The sequence below is a fragment of the Dendrobates tinctorius genome, unplaced genomic scaffold (genome assembly GCF_039654945.1).
Source record: "Dendrobates tinctorius isolate UK_male_01 unplaced genomic scaffold, ASM3965494v1 ptg000037l, whole genome shotgun sequence".
Classification (NCBI taxonomy): Eukaryota; Metazoa; Chordata; class Amphibia; order Anura; family Dendrobatidae; genus Dendrobates; species Dendrobates tinctorius.
The window spans coordinates 5805253-5825149 of NW_027361705.1; the positions used below are offsets into that span (position 1 = coordinate 5805253).

Here is a 19897-nt window from a genome sequence, read left to right on the forward strand (position 1 = left end):
ATGGGATGGAGGATGTGTGATGGGTATATGGGCACTGGACTATGGGATGGAGGATATGTATGACGGGTATATGGGCATGGGACTATGAGATGAAGGATGTGTGGGTATATGAGCACTCGACTATGGGATGGAGAATGTGTGATGGGTATATGGGCATGGGACTATGGTATGGAGGATGTGTGATGGGTATATGGGCACTCGACTATGGGATGGAGGATATGTATGATGGGTATTTGGGCACGGGCCTATGGGATGGTGGATATGTATGATGGGTATATGGGCACGGGACTATGGGATGGAGGATAATTATAATTTGCTATAACTAACCACAATTAGTTATTATACCCCGGCAGCGCCGGTCTCTTCAGCTAGTATAAATATAAAATGGTAACAATGAGAAATTTATTGTCTTGAAAATATTCCTGTGATGTATACTATTATGTACATTTTCAAGCAACTGAAACTACATGACATGTAAATGTTTTATGTTTTCACCAAAAATAAATCAGCACAATGCAAAAAAAATAAACCATCACCCTGCCACAGATCCCGAAAAAAATGAAATGCTACTTGTTTTTGTAAAAAGGATTATTGCAAAGGAATGGGGACCCCTGAAACGCGATGAATAAAGCCACTGTCAATTGAAGACATCTCTCTCCTGGAATTTATCCCTGTGGCAGCGTGGAGTTTTAACTGCAAATTCCCATTGAATGTTTGAAAAATGATGACAGATGCAAAAAATTTTTTTTTTTACTTCTTAAATGAAAAAGAACCTACGGTATTTTTGTTTGGTATCTTCACACTCGTAGTGACCTGGGAAAAAATATTCCATATAGTAAACGCGGTAAATACTGTATAACAAAAAACAAATGTGGAATTGCACTTTTTTTTGCAGTCTCACCACACTTGGAATTTTCTTCCTGTTTTCCATGACACTGTGTGGAAAAATCAATGGTATCATTCAAAAGCATAAGTTGTTCCACAAAAAACAATCTCTCATACGGCTATATTGACGTAGAAATTAAAAAGTTATGGCTCTTGGAAGAGCGGGAGGAAAGAAATGGAAAATCACTCTGGGGTTAAGGGTTAAAAGAGTGGGTGAAAACTGTGAAAGCACAAAAATGAAAATTCACCTTGGTGGAAAGGGGATATGAAATGTTAAAGGCATTCTGTCAGCACAAGTACAAGTGTTTAGTGCACCTTGGCACTGCCAGACAGTTCAATGAAATTTCCCACCTACTTATTTTCTCTCTGTTTCTGCCCCTCTGTACTTTGACATCTGTGGCCATATGAGGACAGAGACGCAGGGAAAGCATGTAGGTGGGAAGATGCCTTGACCTGTTCAGCTATGCCAAGGTGCACCTTCTGTCATTCTGTTTTGATTCATTTTAGAAGATTGTGTTGCATCACAACCTAATAATGTGCAAAGCTTTCTTTTAATGTATCATTATCCTTGTCATTATCATCCTATGTGGTGCTATGCTTTTTTAAAAATAAGGTTTTACTCTAAAATGATCTTAGACTGAGTCTGATTATATGTTTTATTTTATATTTTTATTCACATGTTATATTTTTTATAATTTGGTAATTTGTTCTTATTTCCCTTAAGATTGAGCTTATGCCACATGATCTCATCACACAACTGCTACGTGTTCTTGCCATTGAAACACAACAAGAAAAAGTTTTAATTAATAATGATCCAACTGAACTTGCACTAAGTGGATTGGAAGCTTTCTCCTTTGATTATATTGTCAAGTGGCCTCTTTCACTAATAATTAACAGGTAGGTTATTCTAAATCAACACCAAACAGAAAAAATAGTAAAATTGTCTGTATGAGTGAGGCCAAATGGAGTGGCTATGTCCCGGCTGTGGAGGGGCCATGACGCATCTAAAAAGCTAGTGGTTTGCGAGTCAAAATGTTCTCATAATTTTTTCCTTAGAATTCTAGACTATCCTGCATTCCCTACCCTTTATCAGTTTTTCACTGCTATCCACATCCAGGGAGATGAGTTATGAGTTAAGGTACTGTCACACTTAGCGATGCACCAGCAATCCTGACAGCGATATGGATCGCTGGTGCATCGCTAAGTGGTCGCTAGTGAGCTGCCACACAGGCAGATCTCACCAGCGACATAGCAGCGGTCGGGGGTCGCTACTTACCTGTCAGACGAGGCGATCCTGACGTCCTCCCGCCCGCGTCCACGCGTCGCTTGTCTCCACAGCAGGAAGCCCAGCAGGAAGCTGACGACGAGAAACGGCCCAGGCTGTTCTCGCGCGATCAGCGATAATCAGCGGGGGAGCCGGTCAGAGGTAGGTATCACACATAGCGATATCGCTGCTGCTTCACAAAACCACTGACATTGTAGCGATATTGCTAGCGATATCGCTTAGTGTGACGTGGCCTTTATTAATTATGTTGAGCAACCTTGGACAAATGAACATCAATATCTCTGGCCTGGAGATGGACTTGTAACATTTGTAACCTTGAGATTTTTTGAGTTTTTTCAACAATTTTGTTTCTCAAGTCTTCAGACAGTTCTCTCCTCTTTCTCTCCTCCATGCTTAAATTGCGATACAAAGATTGAGTCAATTTCTCCCCATTTTATCTGGTTTTAGGTGTGATTATGATGATGTTACTTGCTACAGTGAGTTTGAACCAGCAGCACATGCTTGAAACAAAGTTGTTTCCACAATTTTGGAAATGTGCCAACAATTTTGTCCTGCCCAATTGTGGGGTTTTATGTGAAATTATGTCCAATTTTCCTTTTTTCTCTCTCTTTTTTTTGTTGTTGTTCCAATACACACAAAGGAAACGTGTATAACAAAACATGTGGAATTGCAGTAATTTTGTAGGAGAAATACTTAATTTTCTGGAACAATTTCAAGGGTGCTACTAACTCTTTCAGCCATTGCTGTTTTTTGACTCCATTCTTATATCATTGGGAAAATCATGATGCTTGATTTCATAATTTTGCATAAAACAAAAAACATTTTTCTCTATTTCAGGAAGGCCCTTACACGTTACCAGATGCTTTTCCGACACTTGTTCTATTGCAAGCATGTGGAGAGACTACTATGCAATGTGTGGATCAGTAATAAAGCTGCCAAACGATTCTCATTGCATTCTGTCAAATGGTAAGTGTGCTAAACAAATCTAAATAGCAAATTTAATTTATATGTTTATCAAAAATGTATCTGATTTGGTCAATGCTGTATAAACGTATGTCCACAACACATCATTGTTCGGACTTGTTGCTTTTTTGTATGCATTATTTATCTTTAACCGTCAATATGCCTGTCGTTATGGGGTCTTATTCCCTCATCATTTTAAAACTGCAATTGTGAAAATGTCTATAGTGTCGCCCGACTGATGAAATTCCTTCAGGTGACCTCTGTACATGACAGCTGATACCCTGCGGTATCTGCCATGGCCTATTATTTCCTTAAATACCACTTTTCAATAGCAACAGTTGTATCCAGTTGTTTAAAAAGGGGTCAAAGACCCACTTTGTAACCATCGGACCCCCGCAATTAGAATCACGGATGTTGATGGTAGCCATGGTACCCTGAGGTGATGTGATTTCCCCAGGGTATGGTGACCTGTGAGATTCAGTTATAGGCCAGTGTCACACTTGCAACTGCAATGCGCTCAATACCCAGCACTGCCGCCAGCAGTCGGGACCGGAGTTTGCGGCTGCATGTATTTCTGGGTATTGAGGTGAGAAACTTGCATTGCAGTTGCAAGTGTGACATCCACCATAAGCTAGATCTCACAGGCTACATCAGTGTGACACTGACAAGTCTCATACCCTGCAGTACACGATAACTGCAGTGTATAAGACAAAAGATAAATATGCATGTTCCATAGTGGCACGAAGTGGAAACATAAAAAAGTTACATAAAATAGCAAAAAAAGTGCACACAAATCTCGAAAAAATCGTTTCACCACTCAAAACGCAGCTATTGTATTAAAACCAAAATAAACAAGAAAATTGGTATTGCCGCTTCTGTAACGACCAGATCCATAAAACTGTCTTGTGATATATTTTATATGGTGAACACTGTGAATAAAAATAATAAAAACATTCCAAAAATGTAGCGTTTTCATCATACCGACTCACAAAAAAGTGAATAAAAAGCAATCAAAAAGTCATATGTGAAAAAACGTATAAATAAAAAAAATCCAAAACAAGCCCTCATATGGCTCATTGTGCAAAAAAATATTAAAAATATAGTGTACTTCTCTGACATTATAATGCTGCAAAACCAAATTCATTTTTGTAAAATAAATTTTAGTCTTTAAGAACTAGCAAATCGTACTGACCTGACTAACAAATTGGTCTTATCATTTTTAGCGCATGGTGAATGGTGCAAAAATTGAAAAATAAAAACAATAACTGAATTTTTTTTTTTTAATTTTGTGTTTCAAAAATCTGAATAAGAAGTAATCATAAAATATTATGTGCACTAAAATGGTACAAAAACATTTGCAACTTAACGCTAAAAAATAAGCCCTCATACCAGCCCTGTTAACCAAAAAAATAAAAAAAATTTTTTTACAATTTGATAGGAGCAAAATATAAAAAACCGAATATAAATCTGGTATCTCTGTAATCTCACCAACTTGAATAAATTTGTCTTATCACTTATACTGCACAGTAAAAAAAATAAAAATAAGAACTATTCTTGTATTGCTGTCTATTTATTCTTTCTACCAAAAATTTGAATAAGGTTCCCATTTATCTTGCACTTTCTGCTGAGTGCTTACGTCTGAGACTCCATGTACATTCCACAAAACCAAGATTAAGACAATACCCCAACGGAGCCACTCATGTCTGAAACAGTTAGAACTCAGTGGTGCCCCATCATTTTAAGCATCAAGAGTGGGCGACCACAGAGCTGTGTATGCTTAAAAAGATGGACTACACTGGAATAGACGCTGAACTGAGTTCAAAGTGTCTCCATCTGCCTCATTATAGTGAATGGTTCCATTGGGGGTTTCATCTAAATCGCATTTTTGTGGGATTTACACGGAAACCCAGACGTAATCCATTGAAATCTGCACTCCCAAATCCTAATCCCCCTTGTGGTATGGCGACTGGTCATGTGGTTAATGGGTGGTATGTATCACAGAGGTGGGTGGCCCTGTGATGGAAGCCTGCGCTTGTTTTGCTCAGCAGATCTACTGCTGAGGTTTACTATACATTGGGAAGTGTTATGAGCTCATTTTCTGCTCCACCAGTTGAGAGTTCCCCTTCCGTTATCCCTCTGGTGGTGACAGGAGGTAGTGAGGTTGGTTTAATTGGTAGTGATCTGCCACCTGGTGAGGAAGATAACGATTGGATCTCTGGAGTATCAGACTGGATATAAGACAGCCGACGCTCTCTCCTGGTGCTGGTGATTCAGTCTGTTTCTCAGGTCTTGGACTCAGCTCTGTTCCAGTCTTCTCAAGTTAAGTTTGTTTTTGCTAATGTTCACACTTGCTCTTGTTGGTCATTTCAGTTTTTTGTGTGGTCAGCCAGCCCGTCTGGGCTGTGCTGAATTTCCATTCTTATTTATCTGGATTTGCCAAATTGCCTTTTTTTTTGTCCCTTATTAGATTGGCCTCTTTTTGCTCTGTCTCAGAATATTTCAGAGTGCTGATATAGTGGAAGAAGTCTAGTGACTTCAGGGTTAATTTTGCTATCAGTTGTGTTGGACATTTTTGTAGGTTTTTGGCAGATTGCAGACAGTGTCTTTCCTTTCCTGTCCTTTTTAGTTAGTTTGGCCCCATCGTTTGCTCAGCCTATTTTCCTGCCTTTGTTTGTGTTTTCATCTTGTTTCACCGTCAATACATGTGGGGGGCTGTCTTTCCTTTGGGGTCTGCTCTGGGGCAGTTAGTTTTCCTCTTTTCCTGCTTTAGGCTTATTTAGTTCTCCGGTTGTGACGAGGCGTCTGGGACCACCATAGGAGCGCTCCACGACTGCTGCTAGTTGCGTGCTAGGATCAGGGGTCTGCAGTCTGCATAGTTACCAACCTCTTTGGTTTTCTGAGACTTAGCTTGTGTTGTTTTTTATTTCCTCCTCGGTGACCCGTTCATAACAGGGAAGGCTTCCTGGTGATTTGGAGAGATGGGTGGGTTCATTTATCTACATACCCCACCCCAAAGGGTGTGTCTCAACACCCAAGATGGAGACTGTGTTTGTGCGCGGACGGCAGTGCTGGCTAGTGTGAGCCAGAGTGAGAAGGCCTGTGATCTACCTCCGGATAAGACGCCTCTGAGAATAAAAGGTAACTGGGAACTTGTGCGGTCGTCACGGATAGTTAACGGGCACTGATCCGTTTTAGGCACAACAGGGCTCAGCGAGGACCGTGGGTACTGTAGAGTCGAACAGTTGCCGGAAGATGCACAGGGTGCTGCATGTTACCAAGTGACTGAGATTCGGTTTATGCTGTGTCTTAATACACCGAGTGGACTTTTTAACCTTGAGTGTCCCAGCATATTCCTCAGCGACCAGCCAAGTGAGTACACCTCGTCCACAGATAGTTGAGACAAGCTACACCCTCCTGAGCCCTTCTGTGACTAAACTGCAGTAAGCAGCCACATTTGCATTATTGTCACGGAAAGAGAGCACTTAAACATTTTACAGGGTGTGTATCACCAGAAGAAAAAGCTATGGACAATGTGTGTTTTGTAAATCACATGTAGACTAAAAATACTCAGTACACCCCTAGATGAATTCCTTGAGGGGTCTAGTTTTTAAAATATTGTTACTTGTGGGAGGTTTCTGCTATTTTCGCATGTCAGGGGCTCTCCAAATCCTTTCCTGGCCTTGCCATGTGCCTAATCAGAAGTTTTTGCCCACATATGGGTATCATCGTGTTCTGTAGAAATTGTGTAAAAAAAATTATGCGGTCCGTTTTCTATTACCGTTGTAAAACGTACAAATTTGTGACTAAAACAACATGTTCATCAAAAAATCTAACATTTTCAATATGACCTAATGTTGTCAAATTCTGTGTAGTACCTGTGGGTTCAAAATGCTCACTATATGCCAGAATAAAATCCTTGAGGGTTGTAATTTCCAAAATGGAGTCATTTTTGGGAGGTTTCTGCTGTTTGGGCACCTTATGGGCCCTACAAATGTGACACGTGTTGTGAATTCGCTTTCTGGCCTACCTCTGGTTACTACTGAAGGTAGTGGAGCTGGTCAAATTGACAGAGGGGTTGCGAGTTCTCTTTCTGGGCTCCCTCTGGTGGTTACTGGAGGTAATGGAGCTGATCTGATTAACAGAGGCTTGCCACCTGATAATTAGGACGACAATTGGAGATCTGGGGTTTCATACTGGATTTAAGACAGCCGACTCCCTCTATCCCTGCTGGTGATTTTTTCCTGCCTCCTGAGGTCTTAGTTTCCAGCTCAGTCCCTGCATGCTCAGCTAAGTGTTCTTTTGCTATTCTGTTCACATTTGATCTGGTTTTGTCTATTTTAGTTTTGTGTGGGTCAGCCAGCTCCGACTGGGGCTGTGCTGAATCACCATCCATATGTTACTGCTTGTGCCAGTCTGTTTTTGTCCCTTATTAGATTGGCTTCTTTTTGCTCTGCTTTCAGAATATACCAGAGTGCTGATATTGTGGGCGAAGTCGTGCGACTTCAGTATTTTTGCATCAGACGTGTTGGACATTTTTGCAGGGTTTTTTGCTTGATTGCAGACAGTGTCTTTCCTTTCCTGTCCTGTCTAGTCAGTGTGGGCCCCATCATTTGCTCAGTCTATTTTCCTACCTGTGTTTGTGTTTTCATCTTGTCTCACCGACAATATATGTTTGGGGGCTATCTATTCCTTTGGGGTCTGCTCTGGGGCAGTTTAGATTTCTCCTTTCTTGTTTTAGGCTTAGTTAGCTCTCCGGCTGTGACGAGGCATCTAGGATCATCGTAGGCACGCTCCACGGCTACTGCTAGTTGTGTGGATAGGATCAGGGGTCTGCAATCCGCTTAGTTACCAACCTCTCTGGTTTTCTGTGGCTTAGCTTGGGCTTGCTCTCCTCCTCGGTGACCCAATCATAACAGTCATGGTTCCCACAATTTATTTCAGTCATATGTGTTCCCAAATTCAAATGGTGCTCCTTTCCTTCTGAGGCACTGTCGCTTAACCAAACAGAGGTTTCTGACCATGTGGGGTGTCAGCGCTCCCAGAAGAAACTGGTAACACATTTTGTGGTCCATTTTGTTAAGCTCTCCCTTATCAAAGTGCAAAAAAGTAAGCTAATCTAACATTTTAGATGTAAAATTTTAATTAAGGGTTAAAAATTCCAGTCAACAGTTTTAAAGCATTTCAGGGGTGTAGTTTATAAAATGGTATCATTTTTGGAAAGTTTCTGATGGTTGCTGTCACAGTTGCATTTAACAGGTTAAAAATCGCAGGTGGCGCATTTCACTACCCAGGATTGTTAGAAGTAGGTCCTGTTAGTAACACATCTATTACTTTCAGGGTTTGAACCCAGCAGTTCTTATGCACCAGGCAGTTGCTCTCCCCTCTTAGCTATTCAGCTCGGTGGACAGCTCCTTGCCAACCCAGACTAGTACCTGTGTTTTAAAAAAAATAAAAAACAAATCTGAACTGAGAAAAGTAAGTTAATGTGTATGCACAATGTAAGTGCATATTAACACATGACCATTAACCAGAGAAAACAAAAAGCAAAAAACACAAATATCCTGAACTAAAAGTAAAAAATATACTGCAAATAATGCATAAAGGTAATAATAATAATAAGGGTATTTAGTAAACATAATTTTGATCAAAATAATGAACAAGCCATCCCGCCACGTCACGGCAACCCTTGTGGGACAGTCCCTACTCTAGTATTTAAAACCTTTTCACTTGCCAAGTGGCGTGAATGTGAATAAGGGTCGAGCGGCTGAACCACTTGTAACAGCTTAGGCCAGACTGGATGGCTTTCCCAGCTCAGAAAGAGGGCGGTCACACCCATATATGCACTGAATGCACAATGAAATGAATAAAAAACAAATCTGAACTGAGAAAAGTAAGTTAATGTGTATGCACAATGTAAGTGCATATTAACACATGACCATTAACCAGAGAAAACAAAAAGCAAAAAACACAAATATCCTGAACTAAAAGTAAAAAATATACTGCAAATAATGCATAAAGGTAATAATAATAATAAGGGTATTTAGTAAACATAATTACCTGTGTTTTTCCTAATTTGCTCAGCCCTGTGATCTCCTGATTGAACATCCTACTTAGGGTACCGTTACACCTAGCGATGTACCAGCGATCCCGACTAGCAATATGACGCAGTCAGGATCGCTGGTGCATCGCTAGGTGGTCGCTAGTGAGCTGCCACTCAGGCAGATCTCACTAGCGACATCGCTGGGGACGGGGATCACTACTTACCTGTCAGACGCGGCGATCCTGCGTCCTCCCGCCCGGCTCCACACGTCGCTCGTCGTCACAGCAGGTAGCGCCGCAGGAAGTGACCGACGAGGAATGGTCCAGCAGCTTCTCGCGCAATCAGCGATAACCAGCGGGGGAGCTGGTCGGAGGTAAGTATCACATGCAGCGATATCGCTAGCAATATCGCTGCAACGTCACTAAATCGGTGACTTTGCAGCGATATTGCTAGCGATATCGCAGTGTGTAACGGGGGCTTTAAACCTGGCATTGCACTTCCTTCTTTGTGATATTATTGAGCTCCCAGCCTTTAGTCTAGCTTCTTTCCACCTGCTGCTTAAGATTATACTGCTATTACGTTGTATCAACCTCTGGCTATTTACTGACTAAGCAACTTGTTTATCCTCCCAACTATACTGCTGCTATTGTGTACCGACTTCTGGCTCTTCCTGACTACGCTACCTACTGGTCATGCCCTTATCACTACTCCTACTTGGGTCAGTACAGGGCCAGCTTACCCCGTGACTTGCGCCGTACATGTACAGCAGATGTCAATAAGGGGTTGAACCTGTAATTGCAGATTTTGTAGCTAAGTCTGAATCCAAGAGTTGCTTCTCTTTGTAAGTGAAAGTGTGCTCCCTGTGTTTTGAGATCAGCCATTTTTTTAAAAGCGAAAACGTACAAATCCTGAAACTTAAACACAACTGTTTACCTAAAAAAAAAGTGACAGTTTAACTTCTTGGTGACTGACCCAATTTTGATCTTAATCCCTTAACCCTTCCCCCCCATCCAAGCCTGCATTCACCTTTATGATCTGGCCAAATTTTACAATTTTGACCAGTGTCACTTTGTGGTAATAATTGGAGCACACTGATTCTGAGAATTTTTTCATGACATATTGTAGTTTTTTAGTTTATTAAACAATTTTTTTTCTTAAGAAGTTGTAGAGTTTAAGCGATTTCTAATTTTTCAAACAAAATTTACAAAACCATTTTTTTAGGGACCACATTGCATTTAAAGTGACTTTGAGGGGCCGAAACGACAGAAAATACCCAAAATTGACATAATTATAAAAGTTGCACCCTTCAAGGTGTTCAAAACTACTTTCAAGAAGTTTATTAAACCTTCAGATTCTTCTGAATTTTTGGAATGTTGAAGAAAAAGAATAAACATTTAGCTTTTTTTCAAAAAATTTTTACTTTAGACCAATTTTTCTTTAATTTTCTCAATAGTAGCAGGAGAAAAAGTAGACCCCAAAATGTGTTGAGATATTTCTCTGGAGCATGCAGATACCATATATGTGGGGGACAACTACTGTTTTGGACACGGTACGGCTCGGAAGGGAAAGAGCACCGTTTTATTTTTTGAATGCAAAATTGGCTGGAATCGAGAGCAAATGCCATGTTGTGTTTGGAGAGTCCCTGATGTGCTTAACCAGTGGAAACCTACAACAAGTAAAAGCATTTTTTAAACTAGACCCCTACAGCAACCTATCTAGATGTGTGGTAAGCACCTTGAACCATGGGTGATTCACAGGAATTTATAACATTGATCTTTTGAAAACAAAAAAAATCACGTATTTTCCACAAAAATGTTTTTTAGCCCCAAATTTTTGATTTTCGCATGGGTAACAGGAGAAATTGAACCCCAAAAATGATTGTGCAGTTTCACCTGAATATGCATATGCCCCATATTTCATTGAAAACTACTGTTTGGGCCTCCCTCTCCTGAGCTGGAAATTGTATATAAGGCTTCCCCAGACTGGTGTCTACTGTTTGGGACCCAGTCCTTTTGTTTGCCCTTGTTCACACATTGAGGTCAACTTTGACACAAGACAAGGTTTTCAATATTAGTGTAGTACTATCCCGAACAGAGTTACCGTGTCGTTGTGGGATGGCTTTCATGCTATTTTTGATCAAAAATAGTATTACTAAAAACTCTGTATTATTTAGATGCACTTTTGCTTTTACATATTTAGTTACAGCAGGGTTTTTGCTCATATTGTCTTTTGTAGGTTTTATGTGTGGGCACATGGCAGAGCTCGGAAGGGAAGGAATGACGTTTTGGAATGCAGACTTTGATGGTGATCTGCAGGTGTCCTGTCGTGCTTGGGGAGCTCCTGATGTGCCTAAATAGTGAAAAAAAACGCAAGTTACCCCATTTTTAAAATGACCCCTGAAGGAGTTTATCTAGATGTGTGATGAGCACCTTGACCCCTCAAGTGCTTCACAGAATTTCACAAGTTTGGTCTGTGAAAATTTAAAAAAAAAAAAAAAAAAAGTTTTTCCCGCAAAAATGTTTTTAGCCCTTTTTTTTATTTTCACAAGGCTAATAGAAGAAAATGGACCTCAAAATTTGTTGTGTAGTTTCTCCTGAGTACACCGATACCCCCAAAACTGCTTTTGAGGTAAAGTTAAGAAGTAAGAAAGCTCTAAGTGCTAGAAGAGCAGAATTACCCCTCAAGTGACCCCATTTTGGAAATCATACCCCTTTGGGAATTTGTCCACAAGTGTATTGATGATTTTTATTCCATGGGTGGCATCTAGAAATAAGCTGCAGTGAATGTTGCGTAGTGAAGAATGCAAACTGCCGTTATAGTGACCAGTACGTTGTGGTGACCTCCAGCTCATGCTACTGGAGACATGCACCCCTTATAAATTAGGCAGGCTCTCATCGCTACAGAAATGCCAAACGTGGAAACTAAATGTGGTTTAGGCACATTGGGGCTCAGAAAGGAGGGGGGCATTTGGATATGGCAGCACAGAATTCATTGGATTTCTTTTGGAGGTGAAGAGCCATTTTGCTTTTTCAGAGCCTTTGTACTACGAGTAACGTGGAAGTCTCTATATTTCCATTGACAAATGATGGACCTGAGTGGGGTCTTGCTTTTTTGTGAATTGATTTGCAATATTTTACATATCGTTTTGGTTCACATCTATCCATTGCTTAACACTGAACCCTTATATTGGGATTTCCATCTAAATCTTCAAGTGATGTGATTCAGATTAAACCCCCAAAGGATCCATTCACTATAATGAGGCAGCAGAATTACTCTGAACTCTGTCTGGTCTCTGTTCAGCGATGTCCTTTTCTTTAGAGGTGCACATAACTGTGGCCAACAGCACTTTTATACACACCTAAAAAGATGGACACAGCCGGATCACAGGTCTGACGTCATCCACAGAGTCTCCATCTGCCTCATTATAGGAAATCTTTTGCCGGAGGTTCTGTCGGAATCACGTATTTCAGAGATTTACACGCAAACTCTGGTGTAAGCTCTCTGCGTAGAGCGCAGGATAAATGTGCACCAAACCTAATGTGATCTTTGGGAGGCAGAATGAACAAATCAACAGCAGATGAAAAAATTTGTTTTATTTTTTACGCTGTTCCTTGTATAATATAAGTGATTAGGTGACCTTATTCTTTGGGTCGGTGCAATTTACATCGATACCAGATGTACATCTTATTTTATGTTTGGCTGCTGTCAGACACTAAAAGATGCTTTTTTTTGCAAAAACTAGTTTTTACATCACCATATTTTGAAAGCTACTGTGACAAAGTCACTTGTAAGGTAATAGAGATGAGATACGTGTCACTGCGCTTAATGGCGTCAGTGATATGAAACCAGATTATTTTTCTCCAGCACACTACGTGTTTTGAGGGTTAAGTTAAAGTTGCATAATGAGCTGGTTTCATGTGGACCTTCATAGAGCAGGTGGAAGGAGGTCTACTTTATCTTCACCTGCAGAGCTGCCAGGACCTTTGTGATGTCATGATCATGTGGTCAGTCACATAATGGAAAAAGTCACATGGTCTGGGGTTTAAATAAATGGGCACTACAGGCAGCCTGGGTTCAGCTAGGCTGGAGAGAGGTGTCTCCAGTGGTTTTTGTTATCTGAAGACAGACTGAACCTGTATTGCTCAAGAGCGGGCTGCCACCTGTATATGTTTGGACTGTGTTGCAGTGTTTTCTGTTTTAGCCTTAAAGGCTGCATTTATTTTCCATTCCTGTTGGTTTATGCCGCAATACAATAAACCAACTGAAGATTTAAAGAGATGTCGTGCCTATTTTCTACCTCTGTATACCGCCACGTGTATTGGACTACCACACTAATTTTACCCTATTTCTGCTTTTTTCCCTCTTTCTGCCAACAATGTCATGTGAGCGTTTTTTTTGTGGGACAGGCTGACGTTTTATTGGTACCATTTTTGGGCACATGACTTTTTTTGATCGCTTTATATTCTGATTTTTGGGAGGCAGAATGAACACTAATATTTCACCGTAACCAACGCTGTACTTATAGATGTATTAATATATTATCTTAATTGCTTTTCATTAAACAAAATCAAACAGTAAGTGAAGAACCAGAATAGAATCATCATTACCCAAATGGACAACACACAAGAGCCTGGGGGCAGTGCCTGACCCTGCCCAGCTTGCTGTACTCTCCCTGCCTTGCAGCTTAAGTTGGCACCCTATATTATGAGTAATTAGCACCCCCGCTCCTTGATGGCTGTCCCTTCTAGCCCTAATAGGCCCTCTTAAGTTACTCAAGAAAGGAACATAGGAGCACATATGCTGGGTACATTGATGTGCATGTGTAACCTATAATATGAAACTCTTAAGGAGATGGTAAAGGTCAGATAGGGTATAAGATAAGAAAGGTCTTAACATATCTCTATAAGCAATAAACCCCCCCAAATAATAAAATGCAAGGTGCAAATAGGGGTAGTGTCATGAATGGAAGTCTGACCAATTCAAAATTAGGGCAGCTCTCCTTAACCCCTTCCCGACATATGATGTACTATCCCGTCCAGTTGACCCGGGTCTGTATGACCGTGGACGGGATAGCACATCATCGCGATCAGCTGCGCTCACGGGGGGAGCGCAGCTGATCGCGTCCAGGTGTCAGCTGATTATCACAGCTGACATCCGGCACTATGTGCCAGGAGTGGTCACGGACCACTCCCAGCACATTAACCCCCGGAACATTACGATCAAACATCATCACAGTGTCCTGGGGGCTAAACTGGGTGACCCCATTGGGGCTACTTGAGACTTATGGATCCGTGCATGCCTAGATGTCATTTGGACCTGTTCTCTAGCTGTATTCAGTAGTGATCTAGAGTATCCCTTCTCAAGAAACTGTTGGGTTAAGTATTCCGCTTCATTAGTATAGTCCTGAAGCCTGGAACATTTAAGTCTGACCCGTGTGAATTGGCCTTTGGGAATGTTGGTTAACCACATCGGCAAATGGTAGCTTTTTGGCTAAGTGCACACGTTGCAGAAAATTTCTGCACAAAAACCTGAATCCCTTCCCAGAAACCGCACCTATTTTTCCGTGGCGGTTTTTGCGCGTTTTGATGCGTTTTTGATGCGTTTTTTACCGCAGCGGTTTCTAAACACATGGAAGAAGCCAAAACTGCGGAAAAATCTGCAAAATTAATGTGCATGCTGCGTTTTTTACCGCGATGCGGTTTTTTCGCGGTAAACGCATCAATGTGCACAAAAAGTGAAAAATGCATAGAAAAGACCTTGCAGTTTATTTTTAGCGGTTTTATAGTGAAAACCGCTGTAAAAAACGCTAAAACAACACTGTGTGTGAACACAGCCGTTATGTCAATGAAACTATTGGCGTTAACCTCCTTGCAATGGCAACTAGTATAATTAGCCTCCACATAAATTTTAAGATCCAAAAAATTGATGCTGTTTGTGTTGGTGGTAGATGTGAATTCTAAATCAAAGGCATTCTTACCAAAATTAGAGACAAAAAGATCTAGGTTCTTATGAGGTCCATCCCAGCTGAAAAAAATATCTATGAAGCGTCGCCACATTTCCAAGCTGGTTATGTGGTGACGCTTCATAGATGCGTCACCATGGATGGAGTCATCATGTGTGACAGATGGAGTCATCATGTGTGACTCCTCCCACTTGGCTACATAAACGTTGGCATAGCTGGATGCAAAACGGGTACCCATGGCTGTTCCCCATGTTTCCAAATAAAATTTCTCCTCATATGTGAAGTAATTATGTTGAAGAATAAATGAAATACCGTACATTCAACAATGAATTTAGACTAATCTTCAGTGTATATATACCAAGTTTTTTAAGGTAATATTCTGCTGCATCACAACCCTGTTGATGATTGATTATCATATATAACGATTTAATGTCTAAAGTTCCCAGAATATATCCATTTTTCCAATGGGTGTTCTCAAGTATTTGTAGTGCATGAATAGTGTCATTGAGATAGGCTGGCACTAATGTCATGCACTTCTGGAGGTGTATGTCAACATAGCGGGAGAGGTTTGATGTTAAACAATTAATGCCTGAAATTATAGGCCTTCCCAAAGAGTGGTCGTAAATGGCTGCACATCCAGTTGGAAGAATGTCTCAAGTGGGGTACCACAGGGCTCTGTCCTGGGCCCTGTATTGTTCAACATCTTTATCAACGATTTAGATGAAGGAATTGAGGGTAAACTGATTAAATTTGCTGATGACACAAAGCTAGGAAGGATAGCTAATACTAGAGAAGAGAGAGAGGATTCAAAAAGATATAAATAAACTGGAGAAGTGGGCAGCAACTAACAGAATGGTTTTTAACAGGGAAAAATGCAAAGTACTACATCTGGGCAATAAAAATGAAAAAAGCATATACAGAATGGGAGGAATAGGGCTAAGCAACAGCACATGTGAATAAGACTTGGGTATACTAATAGATCACAGACTGAATATGAGTCAACAGTGTGATGCAGCAGCAAAAAAGGCAAATGCAATTCTAGGATGTATTAACAGAAGCATACAGTCTAGATCACGTGAAGTCATTATTTCCCTCTACTCCTCTTTGGTCAGACCTCATCTGGAATATTGTGTCCAGTTTTGGGCACCACATTTTAAAAAAGACATCAACAAACTGGAGCAAGTTCAGAAAAGAGCGACCAGAATGGTGACCGGTCTGCAAACCCTGTCTTATGAGGAAAGGTTGCAGGATTTGGGAATGTTTAGTTTGCAAAAGTGAAGACTGAGAGGAGACTTAATAGCTGTCTACAAATATTTAAAGGGCTGTCACATTGTAGAAGGATCAACTTTATTCCAATTTGCACAAGGAAAGACTAGAAGCAATGGGATGAAGCTGAATGGGAGGAGACACAGATTAGATATTAGAAAAAACTTTTTGACAGTTAGAGTGATCAATGAGTGGAACAAGCTGCCACGAGAAGTGGTGAGTTCTTCTTCAATGGAAGTCTTCAAACAGAGGCTGGACATACATCTGACTGGGATGATTTAGCGAATCCTGCTTTGAGCAGGGGGTTGGACCAGATGACCCAGGAGGTCCCTTCCAACTCTACGATTCTATGATTCTATGTCTTGTTTTTTATGCAATTTAGGAATGTGGTAGATAATTGCTTTGCTGGGAGTCTTGTTCATAATTAAACAAAACTCCTTTTTATTCAGTATACCCTGACATTTGCCTTTTGTGGCTAAAATGTTAAGACTTTTGATGTATCGGGCAGTTGGATCATCACTTAGTTTTTTCTTCGTAACTGAATCTCTCAACAGTCTCATAGATTCATTATGGTAAATGATTCGATTTAGCAAAACAATCCCTCCCCCTTTGTCAGCGGGGCGTATAATGATATCATTGCCATGCTGATCGTATGTCATTGTGATGACATCCGGATCTCCAGAGCTAGGAAAATTACTGATCATGCGTAGTGCATGATCAACAACTTTCTCTGTCAGTGTAGTGCTGACAGTTTGTACACCATGGGGACGCTGCTGAGTCCCCTTGCTGTAGAAGCGATCGGCCTACAAAAAATAATAGTACCATAGCGGGACAAAGGAAAAACGTTAAAATAATTTACAAATATTTAGAGAAAATAGAAAATAAAAAATCAAAAGATACTGTAGTCATGAATAAATATTTCAATGAAAAAAACAAAAAAAAATAAAAGTGCACACATTTGGCATCGTCGCAATGACCCAACGTATAAAACTGTCACACTAATAAACTCCTTTAGTGAACATCATAAAAAAAATAAAAACAAGGCAAAAAGCAATGCTTTACCGTCATACCACCGAACAAAAAGTGGAATAAAATGAGAGCAAAAAGATGGATATAAATAATCATGGTACCACTGAAAACGTCATTTTGTCCACAAAAAAAACAAGTCACCATACAGCTCCATCAGTGGAAAAATACAAAAGTTATACGAATGTAGTGGACTTTTCAAAAGCTTTTGATACGGTGCCACACAAAAGGTTGATACATAAAATGAGAACAATGGGGATAGGGGAAAATGTGTAAGTGGGTTAAGAGCTGGCTCAGGGATAGGAAGCAAAGGGTGGTTATTAATGGAGCACACTCGGACTGGGTCACGGTTAGCAGTGGGGAACCACAGGGGTCCGTTTTGGGCCCGCTTCTTTTTAACATATTTATTATTGACCTTGTAGGTGGCATAGAGAGTAGAATTTCAATATTTGCAGATGACACTAAACTCTGCAGGGTAATCAATACAGAGGAAGACAATTTTATATTACAGGAGGATTTATGTAAACTAGAAGCTTGGGCTGATAAATGGCAAATGAGCTTTAATGGGGATAAATATAAGGTCATGCACTTGGGTAGAACAAACAAGATGTATAATTATGTGCTTAATTGTAAAACACTGGGCAAAACTGTCACTGAAAAAGACCTGGGTGTAAGGGTGAATCATAGATTTAGAATCATAGAATCGTAGAGTTGGAAGGGACCTCCTGGGCCATCTGGTCCAACCCCCTGCTCAAAGCAGGATTCGCTAAATCATCCCAGTCAGATGTCTGTCCAGCCTCTGTTTGAAGACTTCCATTGGAGGAGAACTCACCACTTCTCGTGGCAGCTATTTCCACTCATTGATCACTCTAACTGTCAAAAAGTTTTTTCTAATATCTAATCTGTGTCTCCTCCCATTCAGTTTCATCCCATTGCTTCTAGTCTTTCCTTGTGCAAATGAGAATAAAGTTGATCCTTGTACAATGTGACAGCCCTTTAGATATTTGTAGACAGCTATTAAGTCTCCTCTCAGTCTTCTCTTTTGCAAACTAAACAATCCCAAATCCTGCAACCTTTCCTCATAAGACAGGGTTTGCAGACCGGTCACCATTCTGGTTGCTCTTTTCTGAACTTGCTCCAGTTTGTTGATGTCTTTTTTAAAATGTGGTGCCCAAAACTGGACACAATATTCCAGATGAGGTCTGACCAAAGAGGAGTAGAGGGAAATAATGACTTCACGTGATCTAGACTGTATGCTTCTGTTAATACATCCTAGAATTGCATTTGCCTTTTTTGCTGCTGCATCACACTGTTGACTCATATTCAGTCTGTGATCTATTAGTATACCCAAATCTTTTTCACATGTGCTGTTGCTTAGCCCTATTCCTCCCATTCTGTATATGCTTTTTTCATTTTTATTGCCCAGATGTAGTACTTTGCATTTTTCCCTCTTAAAAACCATTCTGTTAGTTGCTGCCCACTTCTCCAGTTTATATATATCTTTTTGAATCCTCTCTCTCTTCTCTAGTATTAGCTATCCCTCCTAGCTTTGTGTCATCAGCAAATTTAATCAGTTTACCCTCAATTCCTTCATCTAAACCATTGATAAAGATGTTGAACAATACAGGGCCCAGGACAGAGCCCTGTGGTACCCCACTTGAGACATTCTTCCAACTGGATGTGCAGCCATTTACGACCACTCTTTGGGTCCGATCACTAAGCCAGTTATGAATCCACCTAACAGTTGCCTTGTCCATTCCATACTTAGTCATTTTTTCAATAAGGATTGTATGAGATACTTTGTCAAATGCTTTGCTGAAGTCAAGATATACAGTCGTATGTTAAAGTTTGGGCACCCCTATTAATGGTACCCTTTTTTCTTTATAACAATTTTGATTTTTGCAACAGCTATTTCAGTTTTATATATCTAATAACTGATGGACTCCGTTATATTTCTGGATTCAAATGAGATTTATTGTACTACCAGAAAATGTGCAATCTGCATTTAAACAAAATTTGACCGGTGCAAAAGTATGGGCACCCTTATCATTTTCTTGATTTGAACACTCTTAACTACTTTTTACTGACTTCCTGAAGCACTAAATTGGTTTTGTAACCTCATTGAGCTTTGAACTTCATAGCCAGGTGTATCAAATCATGAGAAAAGGTATTTAAGGTGGCCACTTGCAAGTAGTTCTCCTATTTGATTCTCCTATCAAGAGTGGCATCATGGGCTCCTCAAAACAACTCTCAAATGATCTGAAAACAAAGATTATTCAACATAGCTTTTCAGGGGAAGGATACAAAAAGTTGTCTCAGAGATTTAACCTGTCAGTTTCCACTGTGAGGAACATAGTAAGGAAATGGAAGAACACAGGTACAGTTCTTGTTAAGCCCAGAAGCTGCAGGCCAAGAAAAATATCAGAAAGGCAGAGAAGAAGAATGGTGAGAACAGTCAAGGACAATCCAC

General features: G+C 40.4%; 1 protein-coding gene across 6 annotated transcripts in view; it reads left to right on the top strand.

The window, feature by feature from the left end:
* The window catches only part of TUBGCP2 (tubulin gamma complex component 2), a 1139845-nt gene that overhangs the window by 774831 nt on the left and 345117 nt on the right, over positions 1–19897 (top strand). For all 6 annotated transcript variants that reach the window (XM_073573858.1, XM_073573862.1, XM_073573860.1 and 3 more), the window contains 2 exons: positions 1610–1782; positions 3008–3136. In XM_073573858.1, coding sequence (XP_073429959.1) covers positions 1610–1782; positions 3008–3136 — 302 coding nt within the window. The remainder of the gene's footprint in view (positions 1–1609; positions 1783–3007; positions 3137–19897) is intronic.